General features: G+C 40.3%; 1 protein-coding gene across 1 annotated transcript; it reads right to left on the bottom strand.

Annotated features, from left to right (window-relative positions):
- Positions 1 to 11,732: 11,732 nt before the first annotated feature.
- On the bottom strand, positions 11,733 to 18,969 carry LOC149280782 (dystroglycan 1-like). The gene is made up of 2 exons (XM_089500089.1): positions 18,691 to 18,969; positions 11,733 to 14,135 (listed from the first exon to the last, which is right to left on the bottom strand). Exons 1-2 carry the CDS (start codon positions 18,967 to 18,969, stop codon positions 11,733 to 11,735), a joined length of 2,682 nt encoding a protein of 893 aa, XP_089356215.1.
- Positions 18,970 to 23,396: the final 4,427 nt, after the last annotated feature.

Raw genomic sequence — 23,396 nt, 5'->3', positions numbered from 1 at the left:
TCTATAGGGAACAGTTTTGTCAGAGGGCAGGGCTAGCCACCCACAGGGAAGGGCTAGTTATCAATAAGACCCATATTGCATTGAGTTGGCTTGGAGCGGGAGGAGAATTGGTTGGACTGTGGGTGTGATTAAACATCACTACACTACCCCAGAGAAAGCACAGAGACCCCAGGAGACCCAGAGACACTGGGTCAAACCCAGAGAGTTGCAACCAATAGTGGTTAGAGGTGTGAGTAAGGGCAAGGGTTTTTGTCCTTTATGGCTATTTACACAGGTGTTATTTTCTGTTTATACAGGTGTGTCTTCTAAGGTCGTAGAGCAACGACACTCATCCCCAATAAACATTCTGACCTTAATGAAATAGAGAAATCATGGGAAGAAATTCAGAGGTCAATCCTAAAAAGGGACACTTTGGTGTTATGTGGTAGAGCGTTGGCAGAGGCCAGAATAGCACCCTAGGTTAGGGTGATTTGAATATTTTGGGTCATTGTCCAAAGCTTGTTTTTCTCTTTTTGGGTTTGGTTTGCACCTCCACATATAACCACAAAGTTGTCTTAAGTTATTAGTAGTTTAGGCAATGTTTAATTGGGTGCTTTCTGTGCTCCTTTCATCGGATTTCAATGCAAAGTCTTATGGGAAATGTGTGTTGGCCAGGACTGGATAACAAACAATGTTTGGGCAACTATACTACTAGGGCATTTGGCCAAGCTTGGGCTATAGGTTGCCAGCCCTCCCCAGGAGGTATGCACTTATCAACAGCAGTCTTTACCTGGTGCATCAGTTTGTCTTAGTTGCTCAATTTAGTTGCTTAGTTATACCCTTTGAATTTACGTACTGTAGGAGCACTGTGTAAATTGTTGATGCTACATGCGCCATAACATTACGAGCACTGACAGGTGACAGGAAAACACTGATAATCTATATATATCATGGCACCTTTCAGTTGATGTGTTAGAAGCAGGACAATTGGGCAACAGTAAGGATCTGAGACACTGAGGGCTCAATTGCAATGCTAGATGAATGGGTCAGAGGACCTACATAATGTTATGGCTGATATTTTTTCCCTTCTATGGTATACAGATTCATAATTTGCAATCTTGATTCACTAGCTTCTATAATTGGAGATGAGGAACTCAATAATAGTACTTTTTCATTTAGTAATTACAATCCCCTATAGCACCCTCCCACAAAAAAACCCCTTGCTTTTCATTAAGGTTTTTGACACCTCATTAAAGTATTTTTTAGTTAAAAAAAAATTTATATATATATAATCATTTAAGGATTTTCCGAAAAACATAATGTTCCCTGTTTGTGCTGTTTGACAATGCAGCTGCGTCACAAAGTGCAATATAGAGCTAGCAGGAGAGCGGCTAATCAGAGAGCTGCATTTCTTTAACTCCACAGGGTGCAGCATGCTAGAGAATAAAGCCATGTGATCTGTGTGAGCGCACAGGCCTGTTCATTCTACAGTCATCTTAAAAGATTTTTTCATAAAGAAAATGAAAAAGTGACTTGACCTTGGAGCTCCAGCGGAGACAAGTAATTAACATCTCTTTTCATTCTTTCAAGTGTTAACTGGCCCAAAGACTTAGTGAAGTGGAAGTCACAAACACACATGCAATCAGTTGCTCGAGGAGGGCAAAAGCCATTTCACGTTGACAACCCCTATATGTGTTTTTGTTCCTGCTATAGGCACTTAATGGGGGTAATTATTTCAGGTTAACAAGGACAACACCAAATGGACATACTGAAAGACCACTGCTCTTCAGGGATGCATTTTCTATTCAGAAAAAATTATCAAGACAAGGTTTTAGGTTTTCTTTGCTGTCAGACTAGCCTGCAAGTGTAAGGCAAAGGAAGAAATCCATTTTAACTCAATAGAAAGAAGAAAAAGCCCACAACAGAACAAAGACCACTGCAATATGTAGAAAGAATAAAGAATGCCATTCTTTTACAATGTGAGCACACAGGGTTAATTTTTTCCTTGGGGTTAGAAGCCGTCTGGAATATTCACCCAAGGGCCTAACACTAGTGTGACCCAAAGCACAATATTCAATGAAAACTGAATTGAAAACGCATGGAGAACCCATGGAGAATCCAATCAAGGCATAAATTCTGCCTAAATTTAGCAAAAAATATTTTAAATATGAGGCAGAAGAGAATTCTGATTATAAGAATGAATGCTATTTTTGACACAATAGTTCCACAATTATGTCCTTTGATGGTAAAAATAGTCTGCGTCTGGATTTGATCTTCTACCCCACCACCAGGGGAGAACGGATTGGCAGTGCATGAACGCAGGCTCCAAAAAGACTGAACATTCACAAGAGCAGAGATCCAGTCCTCACCAAACCTGGAGACGCAAGACAGGACGCTTGAACTCACTAAAACAGGAATAGTGATGGGAAGTTCGGATCATTAAAGTGAATCGGATCATTTCGATTCGTTCACTGAAATGATCCGATTCATGATCCGGATCTTCGGATCACTCAGTGTGTCTGCACGGAGTTACTGTTTTCCAGTAACTCCGTGCAGGCACACTAACGATTGGCCCCGCCCCTTTCATTATGAATCCTCCCCCCTGCCTCCAGTGATGTCAATGAAGGCAGAGAGTCGTTCAAAGATTCGGATCTTACAGGGATCCGAATCTTACAGTGATCCGGATCACTGTAAGATCCGGATCACTGTAAGATCCGGATCATTGTAAGATCCGGATCTTTGTAAGATCCGGATCTTTGAACGACTCTCTGCCTTCATTGGCATTCTAATCATTCAGAGAATGTCACCATACTGTTATAAATAATACATTAATAATCACTGCCCCCAGGATTTACATTCCCCTTTACCTGCAACTGCACCTTAAGTTAACTTTATTAAATTAATTAAATTAACCCTCACCATTAAATTAACCCTAAACACCCCATCAACCATGTCTGCCCCTAAAATTAACCCTTAACACCCCATCAACCATGACTGCCCCCAAAATTAACCCTTAACACCCCATTAACCATAACTGCCCCCAAATTAACCCTAAACACCTCATTAAGCATAAATGCCCCTAAATTAACACTAAAGACCCCATTAAGCATAACTGCCCCCAAATTAACCCTAAACACCTCATTAAGCATAACTGCCCCTAAATTAACACTAAAGACCCCATTAAGCATAACTACCCCCAAATTAACCCTAAACACCTCATTAAGCATAACTGCCCCTAAATTAACACTAAAGACCCATTAAGCATAACTGCCCCCAAATTAACCCTAAACACCTCATTAAGCATAACTGCCCCTAAATTAACACTAAAGACCCCATTAAGCATAACTGCCCCTAAATTATCCCTAAACACCCCATTAAGCATAACTGCCCCCAAATTAACACTAAAGACCCCATCAACCATACCAATTTATTAGGTAATTTATCTGGAGTACATGCAATTAATTTAGGGGCAGTTATGGTTAATGGAGTATTTAGGGTTAATTTCTGGGGCCGTTATGGTTAATGGGGTCTTTAGGGTTAATTTCAGGGGCCGTTATGGTTAATGGGATCTTTACGGTTAATTTCAGGGGCAGTTATGGTTGATGGGGTATAAGGGTTAATTTTATGCTGATGACTGAGGGTTAATTTAATTAATTTAATAAAGTTAACTGTAGGTGCAGTTATAGGTAAAGGGGGGGCAAACTCAGGGGAATCTAAATCCTGGGGGCAGTGTGAACATTATTAATGTATTTATTTATAAAAGTATGGTATCAGTGATATTCTCTGAATGATTCCAATCTCTGTAAGATCCGGATCCCTGTAAGATTCGGATCATTCGACTCTTCGGATCATTCGACTCTTCGGATCATTCGACTCTTCGGATCATTCGACTCTTCGGATCATTCGACTCTTCGGATCATTCGACTCTTCGGATCATTCGACTCTTCGGATCATTCGACTCTTCGGATCATTCGACTCTTCGGATCATTCGACTCTTCGGATCATTCGACTCTTCGGATCATTCGACTCTTCGGATCATTCGACTCTTCGGATCATTCGACTCTTCGGATCATTCGACTCTTCGGATCATTCGACTCTTCGGATCATTCGACTCTTCGGATCATTCGACTCTTCGAACGACTCTCTGACTCTAAGAGTCATCGTTCCTGTGTGAATTAATGAGCTGTAACCTGACCCCAGAGTCTGTGTCTGAGTGCTCTGCAGATGACTCACAGCTCTAGGATCAGGTTACAGCTGCATGATTCACAGACTGAACCGTTACAAACGAATCGTTCAGACTAGTGAACCGACTCATCCGGATCACTAAAAAGAACCGGATCAAATGAACGATTCGTTCATGATCCGGACATCACTAAACAGGAAGCCAATGAAGCAAACAAGTTTCCATCGCTGATCTATGAAAATAATCATCACATTCTCTTAACCCATGACTGTTAGCAGCTGCCAGATGAAAACGTGGATTATAAAATTAAAGCTGAGTATTTTAACATTTAAGTGCTGAAGTGACATGCCAGACATATTTGATGGCTATCATACCTGCGTGGCCCTTTACATTTTTGTGGCGTCTTGCTTGCTAATGACGCATTCACACACTTAATCCTTTCTCCAACTCCAGCTATTTTCTTCACACGAGATGTTTTCAGCTTAACATCTCCATGCGTGTGATAAACTCCCCTCTCGTCAACTGCAAGCTGGGGACGGTTCACATGTGCGAAAATGTCCTGTTTATATGTGCGAAAAGCTTTGCCATTTATATCAAATAGCTATCAGAGGCAAGAATCTAATCTGAATTTAGGTGTGTTGTACTGGAATTAGGCCTGTGAGTACAGCCCTGCAAGTCATATTCCAAGTCATCATCTCGTACTTAATAGCTTTAACAGTCTGACACAATTACAGATCATATTCAGCTAAAATATTTTATAACATTTGGCATACCCCCCCCCATTGGCTATGTAACCCCAGCCTTTGACAGTCTGCAGACAAATGACCCTGTGAAATACATTTAGGAACGTGGTGTGTTATTGTATAAAGCCACCAAAACATGGCCTGATAAACGAGGAAAACAAAAAAATTGCCCTCATCTAACATTGGTGGAAACAAACCGTTTATAGCAAATTAGTGTTTATTTTGTTGATACGTTCTTTACAGAGTGTGAACAAATATATAAAAAAACCCACAGCATTTGTTAAAATCAGATTATGAGGGGGGGGGAGGGGAGAATGTATGCAGTTTGTGAACAGGCGTTTTAACATGTTAAAAGTAATAGTTAATATAGACACAAACTTTGGGTAGTTCCAGGCTCGAATAGCAAAACAAAAACAGCTTTTTTGGTGCTTGGATAGAGAACTAGAGTGCCATTATTATTCTGTTCACTGCCCCTTTGCCTTCAGTTTCCATGGTGACAAGCAGAACCAGGCCTAACACGTTTTGCGCATGGCTGAGGGTGGCTGCAGTTGCCAGGGACAACCCATCGAGGTTGGATGGCCTTTTTTCCAGATTACAGCACTCATAGGTAGAAAGGAGCAAGTCGTGGCCGTTTCACACTTCTAGAACAAACTGCAGCCGTCTGACAGTTAACGGTGCATTAACCATTTTGACCACAATTCAATACGTAGCGGGATTTCTGCTAAAGAAAATCAATCGTCCCGATTACAGGAAAAAAAAAAAATAAAAAGTGTACAACCATTTTTTTTTTTTATACCAGCAAGGTGAGCAAGAGTCAGACAGCTGTACACAGTTAATCACAATTTAATTACAAGGGCCCAAGTACAGGGAACATCTTTTTCATTTTCACTATATGGAACCGGGAGGCAAAATAAAAATAAAAATGGTAATCAGAAATCGAGGTAGCACCTTTAAGTAGCATTAAGAGAACAAATGAGGTTTCAAAACAGCTCATCTGCCGTTTGAAACCATGGGGATCCTTGTATAGCAGACATGCCAGAGAAGATGTACTCCTAAATAGATTACCGTATTTGCTCGATAAGAAAAAATACCCCTTGTTTTATAATCTGGGTCGTCTTATAATCAGACCTCAAATAGGTCCGACTATGAGACGACTAAGATCCAGATCCCCCGCAGCTGCAGGGGACCTGGATCATCCTGTCTCCCCCCCCCTCACCGGTACTTCTGAGTCCACGGTGTGTAGCTGGGGCAGCGTGTAGAGCTCTACGCGATTCACGAAGACAACTTCCGCTGCAGCGCGGGGAACTATGATCTCTGACAGTCGGGGAAGGTCTGCGCGATGGACGCAGACAACCCCCGCTGCTAGCCACGCCTCCTTCCGGCTGCAGCGGAAGTGCGTGGGATCTACACGCTGCCCCGGCTACATGACAGGGGCGTCAGAAGCACCGGTAAGGGGGGGGGGCGGCGGAGTGTTAAATGGGGGGCATAAGGCATTTCTGGAGGCAGAGTGCTCTGTGAAATGCCTTTTAACCCCCTTAATGCCACTGCCTCCAGAAATGCCTTTTTAACCCTCTATACGCCAATCTGCCTCCTGAATGCCTTAAACCTCCCTAGATGCCACTCTTCCCCATAATATGCCTTTTAACCCTCTAAATGCCAGAGGGGCATATAGGGGTATAAGGCATTTCTGGAGGCAGAGTGGCACATAGGGGGTCAAAAGGCATATCATGGGGCACAGTGGCATATAGGGGGTATAAGTCATTTCTGGGGCAGATGTGCATAACTGGGGGGGCAGGTTGGAAAATAAAACCAAAATATTTTTCTCAATCATAGCTTTTATTAAAAAAAATTGTTTACATGAATTAAAATTTACTGGTAAAACTTTTTTCCTATAGGCTCGTCTTATATTCAGGCTTTTTCTTTTTTCCTAAATTAATATTCAGATTTGGGGGGGTCGTCTTATAATCGAGCAAATACGATATATATATATATATATTATACACAACCAAAACGTTTGGGGTCACCTGTTTTTACAGACAACAAGGAAATTCTAGCTGCGTGATGTAATCGGAAAATGGTTTTCTAATGATGAATTAGCCTTTTGAAATAGGATCAGCTAACAAAATGTACCATTGGAACACTGGAGTGATGGGAGTTATAAAACGCCTTTGTACGCCTATATGATATGCCATTAAAAATCGTCTGCTGCCACCTGCAATACTAATTTACATCATTAGCAACATCTATACTGTATTTCTAATCCATCTGTTATTTTAATGGACAAAAGTGACCTCAAACTTTTGAATCGCAGTATATATAAAACAAAACAAAAAATACAAAACTAATAACTGCTCAGTGCAAAGCAATGGAATACATCTTATTCTGGCACACGGAAGCTGACCAAGGAGTAAAACCTTCCAATGAATGGCCAGGGCAGTAGACAATATAGACTATAGGGATAAGGGCAGATCAAATAGCCAGAGCATTAAAAGAAACTGTTTTGTCAAGCTTACCACCAACAGCAATTTACATTTAATGTTAACAATCGCCTAACATTCCTTTTTTTTATGCCAATTTTGAGATAGCCAAGGGCATGGAATCTCAAGTACATATGCCAACTGCGGTGTCTAAATTAACCAAAGAGGCAAGATAAATCTGAGCTTGTAAATGTAGAATATACTTTATGAATATGACGTTAGCTTGAACAGCAGAATACCAATGACTGTTTAATTGGAGTATTGATTGGTAAGAGTTAATGGCTTTTCTTTACAATTATTCCTGACGGTAGCTACACTTCCTTTGCCACAAATTAGTGCAAGTTATTTATAACCGCTGTGACCAAGCAAATGCGCATCTACCTCTTTAGAGTCCATAACCTCTTATGCATAGCATTATCTACAACTCATGAGTGCATGAAAACATTACCTAGTGCGTGGAACCTAGTAACCGCGGGTGTAACTACAGGGGTATAGACCCCTTCTTCCCGTCTCCTAGTATCGGTTCAAATTTGTTTAGAAAGGGTCCTTCCGACCTGGACCACACCGATGGGGAGACAGGAGCGTATTGGGGTGAGAGGTAAGCGTGGGCAGTGTCGCTATATATATATATATATATATATATATATATATATATATATATATATATATATATATATATATATCAAATGTGTGTGAGTATGAGCAAGTGTGTATACATATGTTGGAAGGAAGTGCAAGGGGCAAAAAAAGGCATAGGCCAGTTGTGTGGGGGCAATGATGGCACAGACCAACTGTTGAAGTTGGGGGGCCTGGGGCAGTTTTTCACACAAGGGCCTCATGGCTTCTAGTTTCGCCTCTGCTAGTAACATATTATAGATTTAGCATCATGTAGGAATCTGGAAAGCCTACATTATATATTATCTTGGCCACAGTCAGCAAGGTTGGGATTTAGTATCCAACTTTATTTTCTTGAAGGTGATGCACCTTTTTGTTTACTTCACATCCTTATTCCATTCCCAATGCTTAGCACAATTCAAACTAAAGGAATAGTCTGCACTGAGAACAATAAATAGGGGCTACAAATACTCAAGCAACAGTAATATAAAACTACAAGAGACTAATTTAAAGAACCGTTCTGGGGTAACGTGTTCAGTACCAATACCAGAAATATCCAATATGTTCATGATAAGACTGAGAAGCACCAGACAAAGTTAAAGGATGCCTATGTATGTGAACCTAGTTGTGTAAACAGGAATAGATGGATAATCAGTTTCGGACTGGACAAATTTGGCATAGAATTTATGAGACAGACTCAAAACTGTAGGGGCCAGGAGATATACCAACAGAAACAGAAGATGGCACAAGACATTGTGCCAGCACCTAAGTCCTAGAAGCCAAGGCTGCTGGGATTTGTCTAGCCTTGTATCAATTATATCAACCCACTGAGGTGGCACCAAGCCCCACAATGTTGATGCTCACACCATTTCTCCATGCCTGAACTTGAAGAAAAGTTTTGAGTCCTTAGTCTGGGTGACTGACCATCTTGCTTACAGACCATTCAGTTGGTGACAGTGATTTGCTACTCCTCCTTTTTGACTAAAATTTATAGAGGGGATTTTAAACTACATCTGAAGGACTGAGCTGGTTCTGAATAATGTACAGTTCAATCAGTGAGGTAAGTTTCACGATTTAGATGCACATTTAACAAGCAATTCTTAGAGTAGTTCCTCACCAGGACTGGCACTTCATAATGTAAAGTTAAGTCTGTGAAAGAAACAGCAACCCTCCTACAGAAATTCCTGCCAACTCCATCTTTAGCAAATAAAACCCATTGTTTTAGATTTAATTAAAACAGAACTTTGGCTTATTTAAGGAAAAAAAAACAAAACCACACTTTAATGGATCTTTAAACTTGTTAGACTTTAAAAATTATTCTTCACAGAAATTTCCCATTTTTTCCACAATTCAATATTTTTGTCCATTGTTAGAAATGTAATGCATGCGCTTTTTCTAGAAGCTTACTCTCTAATAAATGTAGTTATTCTTTTAACCCAGAAGTGTACCTCTGATCTTTGGTGCTCAGAAGGATAAGATTACCCACTTCCAATAAAAGAAAACATAGAAAGTAACAAGTAGGTGTGTAAAAACTAAGGATGGACTACTGCAGATAATAAGGCAAATATTTTAATGAATTGTAACCTGTTGAACAAGATGCAGAGAATGTAATATATATATATATATATATATATATATTAGTGCATTTGCTCTTACAAACATACCCCACAACCCCCAACCACACACAGGACCTGAATGCATCAAGATCAGCATTTCCTTCATTGTATCTGAACCACAGTTACAAAGAGACACATTGTATTGATAAACTCAGGACTCGCATAAGTGTTCTTGGCCAAATAATAACCTTACCAACCTTTTTCCAAACAATGCAAACACTCACAAGCAGTAACACACACAAAACCCATTGACTTGGCATTTGTGATTTTTTTTGGAAAGACTATAAATGCAGCCGTTCCAAAGAGGGGAGGGGGGGGAAGTAATTTTACTTACAAACAGAGCAAGTATAAGACAATTGTTAGTATGCCTGATAAGTGTTGCTATGAGTAAATGCACCTTTATTTTTTTTATTTTTTTTTTAAGAGACCTAAACCAGCACTGGCTGTTAACCGGCTTGTTGACTGTCTGCATAACACAAATTCTTCTGTCATTTTGAGAGGCTGAATAAAAGATGTTACCCACACAAGGTACTTAAGAAAGCCAATGATGGCATAGCCCACTTATCCATGTATATCCTGTATGTTAGAAGGGGGCAGCTAGGAATGCACGCACAAACAAACTGCAGGACAATCAATATGGCTTAAGTGTGTCTTGTATTGTGTGCAGAATCTGCGAACTCTTCAACACTCAAAGGCATGAAACATTATTGCAAAATATTTTTTTTTCTTTCATCATAAAATAAAATGAAAAACAGTCAAGAAAAATCATGCTCAGAAACAAAATTTAGATCCAAGGGGGGAAAGCAAGAGCATAAGGAGGGTCAAAATCCCCCTATAAAATTATGATAAATACATTAAAACTTAGAAATACCTAAAATCAAAAAAAGCAAAACAAAGAAATAAGAACAAAGCTGATAGTGATCTATGAGATGCAAACAAGGCAAACCGCACTTAAGTATAACGTCCTAATAAGCTATGATTATAGAAAATGCTATGACATTGCCATTTTATAGGTTTTTCTTTAAATAAAAGTTGAGGCTGTATCAAAATGTTTTTTTTTTTTTTTTAACTGATTGCTTAATTCCTTGCCTTATGGGAACAGCACCAAATGAGCGAAGCGGGGCAGCAGAAAGTGTGATCAAGATTACTGCAAATATCTCTGCAAGTAGGAGAGGGCAAATTAAAATACTTAAAACAAATACAAATATTGCATCTTTACCTAAAATAATTCCATGGCAGCATTTCAAAACGGAGAACCTGAAGGATTTTGTTTGGAATACATTTATGTTAAACACATGGAACCAAATTTAAGCAGAGGTGGTAACAGATCAATGTTACGGTCATGTTTAACTTGTTAACGTAATAGCGAATCACCAAACCCCAAAAGATCCATATCTTCCCAAGGGAAAATAGAGAATCTTAATTGCGGGGTAAAAACAAATCTTTTCCGCTGTGAAATTACTTGTTTCTACAAAACAGAATACTGTATGTTCAAATAAGCACATATACAAGATTCTACTTTTGAAATGCAGCAGCAGATTATTTTAAAGCGAAGTGAATTGCCCCGATATACAGAACGTAGCAAAGCAGATTAAATGTAAAAATTCAGCATTTGTGTTCAGTCGTTCAGTGTTTCAATTTCAAGGAAACTTTTGTGGATTTCTATTATTTTTTCCTGTTATGTCCTGTAGCTAGACACTCGTGAAATAAAATAAAATAGTTAGTGTTAAAGGCAAACCGCAGAGAACTAAAAGGCCACCCCAGTGCTTGAATAGAAGTCCAGTCACTTCCTCTTTAGTGTCTTTAGAAAGCCTGCAATCTGTTAAATATCTAGAAGTGAGCACGCATTTGTAGGAACACAAATATGAAAATTGTTAGGCAAATGACATATGTCCTGTATGTTCCAGAACCTGTGGGGGAGTAGGGCATTTACAGGGGTTTGTATAAAGAAAGCAAGAAAAAAAAAAAAAAAAAAAAGTCTCCCAGTCTTTGATCCTTTGCTTACAACAGCAGAGTTTTCTGTCATCTTGACCATAGATTGCAGGCTATAAATTTCTACGGACAACACTGGTTTGGAACTCAAAGCCCCCAAATCTCCCCTCATGTAGGAAAATGTTCATTAAGGTGGTACGTAGGGAGGAGGGGACCGGTAGGGGGTCATGTTCTTGGGGCGGGATCCTTTGCCCTCCATGGGTGCTGTGAAAGGTGGAGGGGGCTGGTAAGGGGGTGCATTAGGGTCCTCATCCCTTAGTGGTGTGTACTCCCCCATGAGGTCTTGGTTTAGGGGAATTGTCTCTGGCACATTCTGGTTAGGATATTCAGGAGGTGGTAGAGGAGCCTTTTCCTCCTTGAGAATCAATGGCATACTGGAGGAAGGAGGCGGCTTGGAGTCATCCAGTTCATCTGCAAAGATGATAGGAACACCTTTCTTGATAAACGTTGCTTGATCCTCTATCGTTAGTTTGCCTTTTCTCTTCTTACGATAGCATATCATAGCTATGATACCAGCAATTAACAAGATGGCAGCTACCACCACAGCAGGAATTACTGTGTGAAGGTACACATCATCCTCACTGCTCTTTTCCGGATTTGTATCTGCAGCAACAGTTGGGGCCACTGCAGTAACCATCTTGTCTGGACTTGTGGGAACAAATGGAAAATATTTGTACATATGTCTACAGCTTCCAGAGAATGAAAGTGATATATCAATTAGATTAAACTCTGGTTCCATGGCAGTAACAAAGTGTTGCCGTGGTTTGCCTTGCTCATCATAAATCTTTTTGCCTACTGCTTCGACTTGCTCTTTTGGACATGGATCTACAGGGAAGGTATTGTTTGTCCACTCCACAACAACAGAACCCTTGGTTATATTTTGCAAAGTAATAGAACTGCTATTGCGGTCACCAAATGCAAATGCAAGCTTCTTGACAAGCTGTATCTTTTTATTAATATCATTTATAACCGAGTTGTGATCTCCCTGGAATTTTGCATTAAATTTAACAGGTGATGGTTGTTTTTGGAAAAGATTGCGGACTTGGATTTCCAGGGCATCAACAGCGGTTCTACCTCCTTTGTCTGTGGCTTTCAGATAATACTCATGGTCTCCCACGTGATTGTAATCAGGCATACCATACATAACTTGGCTAGTACTGTTAAGGATCACCCACAGTCTCTCTCCGACGGTTGGTTTCTTTCTAGGTTCTAGTGAGAGCCTCAGATTATCTGTTGTGCCATCTTCTTTATCACAGAACGTGTCAGGTGGAATTTTAACTTCAAAATAAGTCCCCACCCATGCCACAACCTTATCAATATGGTTTGTAAGTTCAGGGTCTGTATTGGGCTCAAGAACCCGAGGGATCCCACTGGTAGACGCTCTTGTGCGGCTGGGAGAAGTGGTCTCAATTTTAATGGTCGGTGCTTTGGTAGTAACACGAGTCTTGACGCGAGGAGTCTTTGGTTTTGGAGGTCTCCTTGTTGTGGTGGAATCTGTAGTTGGTGGTGTGGCAGACTTCGATGTGGTCACCTTTGGTTTTTTTGTAGTAGCAGATGGCGGGGTGACCACAGCAGTTGGCTCCATATATCCAGGTCTGGTCATTGTTGGACGAATGTGACCTGGGATGATACTTGTTGTTTCCACAACTTTTGTTGGGTGTGGAGGACCTAAAGTTGGAGTGTGAACAATAGCTCCCCTGGTCCTTATTGTGACAGTTGGTTTTCCAGGCAGTGGGACAGGTTCTCTAACAGGAGGTGCAATTGTATCTGTTGGGGGGGCAATGGCTGGTGAAGTTGGAGTTGGAACAATTCGTACAGGAGGTTCGTGGATGGCAGTTGTAGGGGGGCCGATTGCGGTGACTGGGGTTGGGGTAGCATAAATTTGCCTTCGTATCCTCTTGGGTAAGTTAGGCTTCTTATTTGCAATGTGCCAACCTACAACAGGGTATCCAAGTCGTGCTGACATTGTGCCTTCTTTAGCAGGAACCTCAACGGAACGAATGTTTGGAACACTGTTCTGATCCATGGAGCAACCAAGTTTCCAAGACAACAATGCTCCATTTTCAACTACCTTTTTTGCATTTCCTGGCCCAGCCATAAAGGCAGACATATCAAAAAGTCTGTTGTTGACAACTGGGACTAATTTCATGTGGTAAAGTTCTACCTCAGAGAAGTCCTTCATCTTGTTTAGAAGATCCACTCTCTGCTTTGGTGTCATTTTTGTCAAGTCTGCATCCAAAATTACAGTGAGAATTGTTACTGGTTCATCCGTTCCACACAGAAAAGGCATTGCTTCATTTGTTTCCTGACCAGCCACTCGTATAGACTGTGGTTCGTTGTGGTCCTCCGGATGGACCTCAATAGAGAAAACATCTGAGGCTTGCGGTACGTAACTGCCATTAGGTGCAAGAAGTAGTGTGGTCACAGAGATGTCATATACTCCTTTGTCACCTTCTAAAGGAAGACCTTCAAGTACACTCTTGTCCCAGTGTAACCATGAGGGCAAGGTCTCCTTTCCAACTTCTGTGATCTAAGGAAAAGAATGAAATTATTACTCACAATAAAACATTTAAAATAAAAATGCTATAAGCCATTTTGCAACAAATTAGGAAAAAAAACCCAGTAAGCCTACTTTTCTTAATTTACACAGAGCATAACATTCATCATAAGAATCCATTCCTTCTAATAAAAATTTACTTTTGCTCTCTATCCAGACCAAAACTGGTAGTAGTGCAAACTACTTGCATTTAAAACAAAAAGTATATGTGAAAATATAATGACACATCTCTAGTGACGTTATTGTTTCAATCACTATTGATCCTCCCCTAGCCTATCATACCAGCTTTTTAGCATCAAACCAGGAGTATACTACACTTTAACAAACCCCCCCCCCCACCTAACACCAACTAACATGATCCAATAGAGGTTCAGACTTGGAATGGACCTCCGAGTATAGGCATTCCAAACTCGTGCAAATATTTAAGAGCCAGGGCTGGGACCAGTGAAACTACTGAATAACCATTAAAACCACTAACATTGATAAAAAGGAAATATTAAAATTTATTGATTGTTCTAATTGAGGACTGGACTGTTATTGATTGTGGTTACAGCAAAGGCATTCCAAGGCAGAATTCTTGAGTCTATGACGCATACGTAGGGAATTAACTCAACACGCCTGTCAGTATGCTGGAATTCTGGGAGGGACAGCACTTTAATATTAACCACCAGCCAGGCAAATATCCTATCGTGTTCTGTAACCGAGAGCTTCTGTGATCCAAAAAAGTCAAGTAGTCTGTAATGCACTCGCAAAATCTTCCAATACAATACCAAAACAACAAGAGTGCCATGCTGTCAGCTTTTTATAATTATTATTATTTTTTTTTACATTCTAACCTCTAACATTTTCTAGCCACTGAGAAAACAGACTAAACTTGCATGGCAATAGCCTTTAGGACAAAGAAGGGTTATTCATAGCTTTGTCAGTGCTCATAATAACCTGACACTTCTGCAATGTGAGAACATAGGGTATATTTAGTGTACATACAATTCTGACCTTTTCAACATAATGCGGCTACATATTCACTTACAATTCAACTGCAGGCTGCCCAAGGCTGCATATGTGGTATACCCGTTCAGCATGAAGCACACACCAACAAAAATGCAGGGACGGTTACCAGCTGTAAGGAAAACCTCTACTTACGCCCCTTTTAACGTAACCAATATGCTCTTAGAGGTGGTGTCATTATGCCTTGTGGAAGGGAATCGGTAACAGAAATCTATAGCAATCATCTCCAACTACGCAATAAGAAAACTCAGTATAAACACTTTTTTTAAAAAAAGTTTAAAAAATAAAAATCTTTATTTGCAGACGTTCAATGTTTGTTTTTTAACGGAGCAGTGCTGTGTTGATTGTGTTTTCATAAATCTGTTAAAATGTACAAATTAAAAATAATAAAAAAAATAAATATATATATATATATATATATATATATATATATTTTACATACACATTTCTGCTCCCTAAAATAACACGAATGTAAAAGGTCTACTCTTAGCTGTTTATTAGTTCCTTGGCATTTGCCCGGGTGTAGGAAAATGCTGCTTGAGAACGACATATTTAGCCGCTAGACTATGAAAAGACTCCGACTTGTGACCAGCGTGTGGATCAAACCTGTCTGTAGAAAGAGGCACAGAGGCAGCTAAAGTATTTATACGGAGTCACATCTTAGTAATCAGAGAACCCTTTCTTGCCACCTTAAAACCAGTCTTCATTATAGCGGCATCTGCAGAATCTCGTGGGTGCTTCTTGTAACGGAATTTCTCAAGAGGGTATAAACCTTAATAAACGCAGCCTAAAATAGCTTTTGTGAAGCATTCACTTTACAGCTGAGCATGCCCATAAATGCAAGACTCCTTAGTTGTATCGATGATGTATAATGGTATGCAATATGTACATAAGCTCAAGGGGCTTCCGTAAATATTTGGTGTACCGGCGGTCTACAAACGGGTTAATGGGACACACTAGGCTCTTCTGGCTATGAAAAAGTGCAGTTTGGAGTTTCACCCAAAACCACATGAATTCCAGAGAGTCAGTAACAGCAAATTATAGCTACCTCTACATCGCGTGTTAAACAAGCCCTTCTATGGAAGTCTTTAACATAGGCTGGGCTTTGTTTTGAAGTCTAAATTATGAAGACGCCATTCATCCTGAAAAAGGTGACCTCCACGTGAGACTTCACTAGGGCAGTGTTCCCTTTTCATTGTTTAAGTATTCTGTAACGTGAGAGTGCAGGTTCCCCATGTATGTAAAAATGCTTTTTGTTGTAGGTAAGGGAAAGAGGCAAAAATTTGCTAAAAACATAACCGCTACTAACACAAATTTGGGGACCTTGAAAGGAAAACAAATTCCATATTAGGCTGCAGTATTTCTGTTCTTCAAAACAGAGACAGCTTCAGAGAAAACATAATTTGTAAGTAATTAACAAAACAGAAACGTGTTCCAATTCACATATCAATTGTAAATATTAATAGTAATTTGAGTTTGCTTCTGAGGCATGACATTAACACAAAATATGGTGGTTGGGGTCTGCTACAAAAGCAAAATAGGAGCTGGAAACATTAGAATTAAATTTATAAAAAACAAAGTATTTGGCTAGTGCGACACACAGATCGAAACCTGGGCACAACAAAGGCAAACTTCATAGGTTATCTGATGATTAACCAAGTACCCAAAGGATAGACCGCTCTTTTAGCAGAAGGCCAAAATGCAGAAAAAGTTCTCAAAAATTTACATTTCTGAACTCGTGCCAAGGGTTAAACCATCTCAGAAAAAACAAGGTCACACAAAGGACCAGGGGTTGGATACAGGCTGACGTGAAAGACTTAACATCTTTGTTAAATCCGCCACATTACACGATTCCAATACATTTACAATAGTGGTAATTAGGGCAGATTGCTTGGGGTTTATAGTTTTGCAACAGCTGCACACCCTCATCTGCACGTCGCTCATCTGAATTTACTTTGCGTTTGCAGTTATTTCTTAGCAGCTGTGAAAGCCATATTTCATGTTTTACAGAAACAGGGGGGGAAATGGGAGCGGATTTTAGATATTTGTAAATAAGTAAAAGCACTGCATGAATTAGACCACAAGCTGTTAACACATTTGGATTTATTAACTAATCCGAGGGGGGCTGTGGGGTGTAGATATTTGAGAGGGTACTATGACATGTCTAGGTCGGCGTCTCTCAGCTCCCATGCCTTTTCCTTGCGTGTTGAGTTCCCATTGAAGGATTCTTAACTCAGGATCACAGCTTGTGGCATTATCTTATCAAAAAGGGAGAACTCACAGGAGCACTGCACTGCGGTTCTCCTCTGTGTAGCAAGTGACCCAAGCAGGTCTCCCCCTTGAGACGGTTAAGCTGCCCCTTTAAGCTAGCGAATAACCCAAGACGAAAAATTATGATCTTAAGGGTTTTCTCAGACCGACTGCCCCTTTGTGAATAGAAGCCATCTCCAAGCATTCGTGTACATATAGAAACGGAGTGCGGAATTCAAGCATTTCCTCCAATCCGTCTACTCTGCAGGCACATACCCGTTTAAAAAAGTATCCTTGTGTGTGTACACTGCTGTGTTTACATTACACACATGCCAAGATAATGATCCCACGGAAGCAATTAACAGTAACCAATGGGATATTCCTGTTGACGGCTCCACTTTCTGAATTGTCCCTTAGCCATAAGCCACATTTCTTCTAAATGAGGCAACACCTTTACAGACTGATGCATAACAGCCCTAGGCCATTTAAACTGCCGTTACCCCACTTAAATGATAGATGTGTACACAGACAACAAGAACAGACCCAGCATAGAATCACGATCATCCTAATACAATATACTAATCAGTATTATCTGTTTGACAGATTTTCTTAAACATTTGAAACCCGTAAATTTCAGAAAGCTCCCGTCACGGCAAATTGTGTAAACATTTTCCTACTGCATCAAATGGATATGTTCCAGTGGCTATTTCACTCGCAACAAAATAGAGGTTGTGTTACAGTTGGGCTGAATACCTTAATCTAGGGAGCGAAATCTCAATTCAGTGACATCAGGAGTACAGGTTAAGAAACAATCATACAGTTACAAAGAGCCTAGTGTGTGTGACGGGGTTCGTTAGTGGTGGGTATGTGATAAGTACAAACCTTGTATGAGGCTACCAATGCCCCCTTATTGACAATATTAATTTAGGACATCAACAACTTGGGCCATGACAAAGGACAGACATGATAGATTAAAGTGTTTGAGAGAATCGACAATGTATGATCATCTTTTTGAGGGTATTGTTCATAGTATCCAGCTAGAATAAAACAACTTTGGCACAACAATGAGAAAATGATTCACGCACAAGGTCTGTTTTTAACAAAGGAAAACAAAAATGGAAAAGTTGCAGGGGAACAAGTACTTAAGGTCCACAGCTGATCCAACACTGATCCAACAACCCCATAAAATGGAACTTGACACAAGAGACAAGTGCGCTGGTGGTCAATTTATTTGTACATGCATTACATGGTCTACATTAGAGGTTCTCACCTTCACGATTTCTTCACCCGAGGCAATAAATTCAGTCGGAATACTGATCCTGAAAGGTCTGCCCACCACACCAGAACTGTCTGGAATTCCAGTCATTGGTGCTACATTCTCTTTGACCTCAGGAAAGAGTGGATGCATTGAGGCCTCCAACTGATTGTCCCAGTCTCGACCAACATCAAAAGTTTCACTTGGCCAGGCTGACCACGCTGAGGAAGTCAAGAGCAGCACTGTTAAAGTCCTCAGCAATGGAGGAGAAAGTGCAGCAGATCTGACATTCATTTTGGCGTCTTCACACAAAATATGCAGGAAGCGGGTCTGCAACTCTTACTGGACACAATGTTCCCTCATTACGGACATCCTAAGGAGAAACAGCAGAAAGAGTGTGATTAAATGTTAATCTCAGATTTATTTTTAGACAATAAATTGAAGTCAACTAAATTGTGACATCCAAGAAAGAAAAAAAGACTCAACAGACCATCAACACACCAAACAACAAGAGCCTTGTCTAGGGATGATAAAAAGAAATCCTGACAGAGATTACATTCAGCAAAACATCCGATTTCATCTTGAAGGCATAAAAATGCAATAGTAATGTTTTCCAGGGCTGTGAACACAACATGAAATTGGCTTTAATTTCCTTCAGTGGCATCATCAGAAATTAAGGTCAAGTCACTTCTGCCAATGAGTTCTCATGTGCTACACAGCGAGTTTCCCGTCATCTGGCCTGTTGTGGCAGTCACTCTATTCCAGCCATCACAGGAAAGATTGAGCTTTACAGCCACACTACATTTTGCTGTCAGTATTTATGAAGAACCTTGTATTTCTAACTACTGTGTTTACAGCTACGGAATCATAATGTGTCTCAAAGAAAAGACTAAACGCATAAAAAAGAAACTCATGGTCCCAGCAGTTACATGTTTAAGGAAAACGATCACCAAAAATTTCTGATTTACATTTTTTAATGTCTGTAATCGAAAAACAGACCAGTGGCTTGAGGCTCCTAATGCTGTATTTAATTAAAGATTATTTTGTACCCTTTCTCCCCAGAATCAAATAACCTTCAAGGCAATAGTGTCCTGCCTGGCACAGTTATATGAGGTCACCGGTTTTCAATTGGATAAAACTTCATTTATTCGCCAATGTACTTCACACGTTCTAGTGGTAAATATGGAGGCTCTTGAAGAGCATGTATGTAATCATGCCATAGCAGATATACGAGTCATGCCAAAACTACTCTCTGCAAGGCCAGAAGAATCCAACACGACTATTTTCTGCAACATATAATTGCAATCTATTTTCAGAACCCCTAAATACAGGAATTATATGAATCATAATATACTTTGCAAAATATTTTTTTTTTACATAGAATTAGTGTTTATCACCCAAGTAATTGACACAAAAATCTAATCAAAACTCTACTTCTAGCAAGTAAAGATCTCGTTAAGAAGAGTAGCTAAATAGGAATATGTGTAAGGGCAGTTTATATAAAACAGAATAGTATAAATTTTAATTCATGTCCCAGACCCACTTGAGATGCCTGCGATCGCAAGACATTCGTTTAGATCTCAAACTCCCCAGCTAACATTTAGAAAATAGAACGTAAGTGACAGGTGCAGAAGAAGCAATCTGGAAAGACATGATGTCCCACACTGTGACGGGCCATCTCGAGGGACAGGCCTCAGCCTTGCAGATCTCTTAATAGCACTGTATCAACAGCAAGAGCAAGAAGACAATCGAGAAAGGTGCTGTCAGTCCAACAAGTGTACAATGACACTAACATCTAAAACTGTAGTGTGACGGGTCAGGACTGGATAGTGAATCAAGCTCCCACTGTCTGAAGTACAGTGTGAAGCGCACAGCGCTGCGGGGAAACTACTGCCCGTGTATTTGCCATTGTTAAAGGGACACCACCAATAAAGCTTACTGTAAACACAGCATAAAGTAGTGATGTGTAAGCCTTTCATCTAGTCTTCTATGCTGCTCTGCCAAGCTGGCTACTGTAGTACATCAGACAGATTCTGAGAATAGTGCCTTTGACACACACTGCTTAATCTCCAACCAGACGCTACTTTAGGAGTGACAAATAGAGTTTATAAATACAAAACAAGTACATACGTGCGTACATAACAGATTAAACATAATACTGAAACGGCACAATCCCTTAAGTACACAATATCCAAAAACGCAAAACCAGTTTACTGATGGTATTTCCCTTCAAATAAAGCAAACAAAGAAATCCTAGAAAGGTGTGCTGCTAACTTTAGGAAAAGAAGAAAGCAGATTATGGCCAACAAGTATTCGTGTATGCCCACATTTGTAATTCTGTACCAGCCCCATGAAGCAGAATTTCATATAAGCAGATATTTTTGTAAAAAAATATAAAAATGTGAAAGTGCTGGCGCTGATGTAGGACACCCCTGAACACACAGACTAGGGATAATACCGGATTTGCTCGATTATAAGACGAGGTTTTTTTTCAGAGCAAATGCTCTGAAAAATACCCCTCGTCTTATAATCGGGGTCGTCTTATAATCAGACCTCAAATAGGTCTGACTATGAGACGACTAAGATCCAGATCCCCCGCAGCTGCAGGGGACCTGGATCCTCCTGTCTCGCCCCCCCCCCCCGCCCCACTTACCGGTACTTCCGAGTCCCCGGTGTGTAGCTGGGGCAGCGTGTAGATGTCTACGCGATTCGCGTAGACAACTTCTGCTGCAGCAGGAAGGAGGTGTGGCTAGCAGCGGGAGTTGTCTGCGTCCATTGCCCAGACCTTCCACGGCTGTCAGAGATCAGAGTTCCCCGCACCGGTGCGGCACCAAATGGGGGGCATAAGGCATTTCTGAAGGCAGAGTGCTCTGTGAAATGCCTTTTAACCCCCTTAATGCCACTCTGCCTCCAGAAATGCCTTTTTAACCCTCTATACGCCACTCTGCCTCCTGAATGCCTTAAACCTCCCTATATGCTTCCCCAAAATATGCCTTTTAACCCTCTAAATGCCATAGTGGCATATAGGGGTATAAGGCATTTCTGGAGGCAGAGTGGCACATAGGGGGTCAAAAGGCATATCATAGGGCACAGTGGCATTTAGAGGGTTAAAAGGCATATCATGGGGCACAGTGGCATATAGGGGGTATAAGTCATTTCTGGGGCAGATGTGCATAACTGGGGGGCAGGTTGGAAAATAGAAGAAAATAAAACCAAAATATTTTTTGCAATCATACCTTTTATTAAAAAAAAAAATTTTTTTTAGATGAATTAACATTTACTTCTTTTCCTAAATTAATATTCAGATTTGGGGGGGGGGGGGTCGTCTTAAAATCAGGGTCGTCTTATAATCGAGCAAATACGGTATAATCCAACATCGTTACAGAAAACAGGAAAATACGCTGGGCCAAGCTGTTCTTTGCTCACAAACTATTTATTAGAAAGTAGCTGAATGGGTACAGTAAATGAGCAGGCATTCAGCTAACTAGGGACTTCAAATACATTGCAATCTCTACTGAAAAGGAAAAAAGTAGCTTGCTGCATTATGCCTCTACTTTGGGGAATGCTTTCACAAGGACAATTATGGTGTGCAGTGCTCATTATAAAAATAGAACAAAAACCTTTTTTTTTTGGGGGGGGGGTATTTTTATGCTGGTTTAATGATAACACCTTACATTTAGAAAGGGCAGGCTTAAGCTTTAAATATTACTGATTTAGCTGGCATTTATTATACAAGTCAAGAAGCACACGCTCCATGAATTCTTGGAAGACGGTCGACAGTTTAAGGCTTACATCTTCTCAAAGACTACTTAACTACTAGAACCATGAATGTGGGTAAAATGAATTCACCAGCATGGGTAGTAGGACAATAGGTTCTTAAAGGGACAGTTTAGTGTCGACACCTCTACTACAGAAAAATTCATATTAAAGTACTTTAATGTGCAAATATAAAGCACTTACCTGACCTAGAAATTACAACCCTCCTCCACCATGATCGGACATTTCTTGCTACCGATTGGCTGCTTGAAGCAGCCAATCAGTGGCAGTAAATTGCTGCTTTTGAACAGAACCCTGCACACACCATGGCCATCATATGAATTAACCGCAAGATATCTTCAAAGGTGCTTTTTTTTTAAAAAAGAAAAATATTTTTCAGATAAGACGGAAGGTATCTTTTTCCAAGGAGGAAGAAAAAAAAAAGCTTTAAACTTGTTTGATGGAAAGATCCTCCACTTATCCTTTGCATCAAAGAAATTAGTAGACAAAACCACCCCCTCAAATCATCTTCATCTCAGAACCTTGTATACATTTATTGATGCAGACAATGGATAAGCCAAGTGCGTACTTGGTTAGCTGTTTATTAGAATGCAATGCAATTACCTTTCAGTTTAACACAAAGCGCCAGAGAACTATAAGGGAAACCCATACATCCTGCAGGGAGAAACGTCCAGATTTATGTCTGCCTGTATTAGGGAAAACATAACTCTTCTAGTTCAGCATCTGCTTTTAAAACCAGTGCTGTCAAATTGACAGAAACAGGTGCATCTTGGATGCCTGCAGTATGAGATCAGACCCCCGCTGAAATTATTTCACTCCATTTTAGATGCTGGCACAATCCCAGACGCTATGCAAAGGTGTAGTACAAAGTTGGACATGGACACAGAGTTTGTGTAACTGAAAACCAAGCTCAGAAAACTCGGAATAGGATCTTTGCGACTGCA

Source organism: Sceloporus occidentalis, unplaced genomic scaffold, assembly GCF_023333645.1.
Source record: "Sceloporus occidentalis isolate IW3139 unplaced genomic scaffold, rSceOcc1.0.p SCAF_147, whole genome shotgun sequence".
In the NCBI taxonomy this organism is placed as follows: Eukaryota; Metazoa; Chordata; class Lepidosauria; order Squamata; family Phrynosomatidae; genus Sceloporus; species Sceloporus occidentalis.
This window is presented reverse-complemented; position numbering and strand designations above follow the sequence as displayed.

Bases quoted from the DNA above. Each gene is read 5' to 3' on its own strand.
- LOC149280782 (XM_089500089.1), bottom strand. From the start codon at position 18,969: ATGAATGTCAGATCTGCTGCACTTTCTCCTCCATTGCTGAGGACTTTA. The intron at 14,136-18,690 runs GTGAGAACCTCT...TCTTTTCCTTAG, and splicing joins CGGGTGAAGAAATCGTGAAG to ATCACAGAAGTTGGAAAGGA.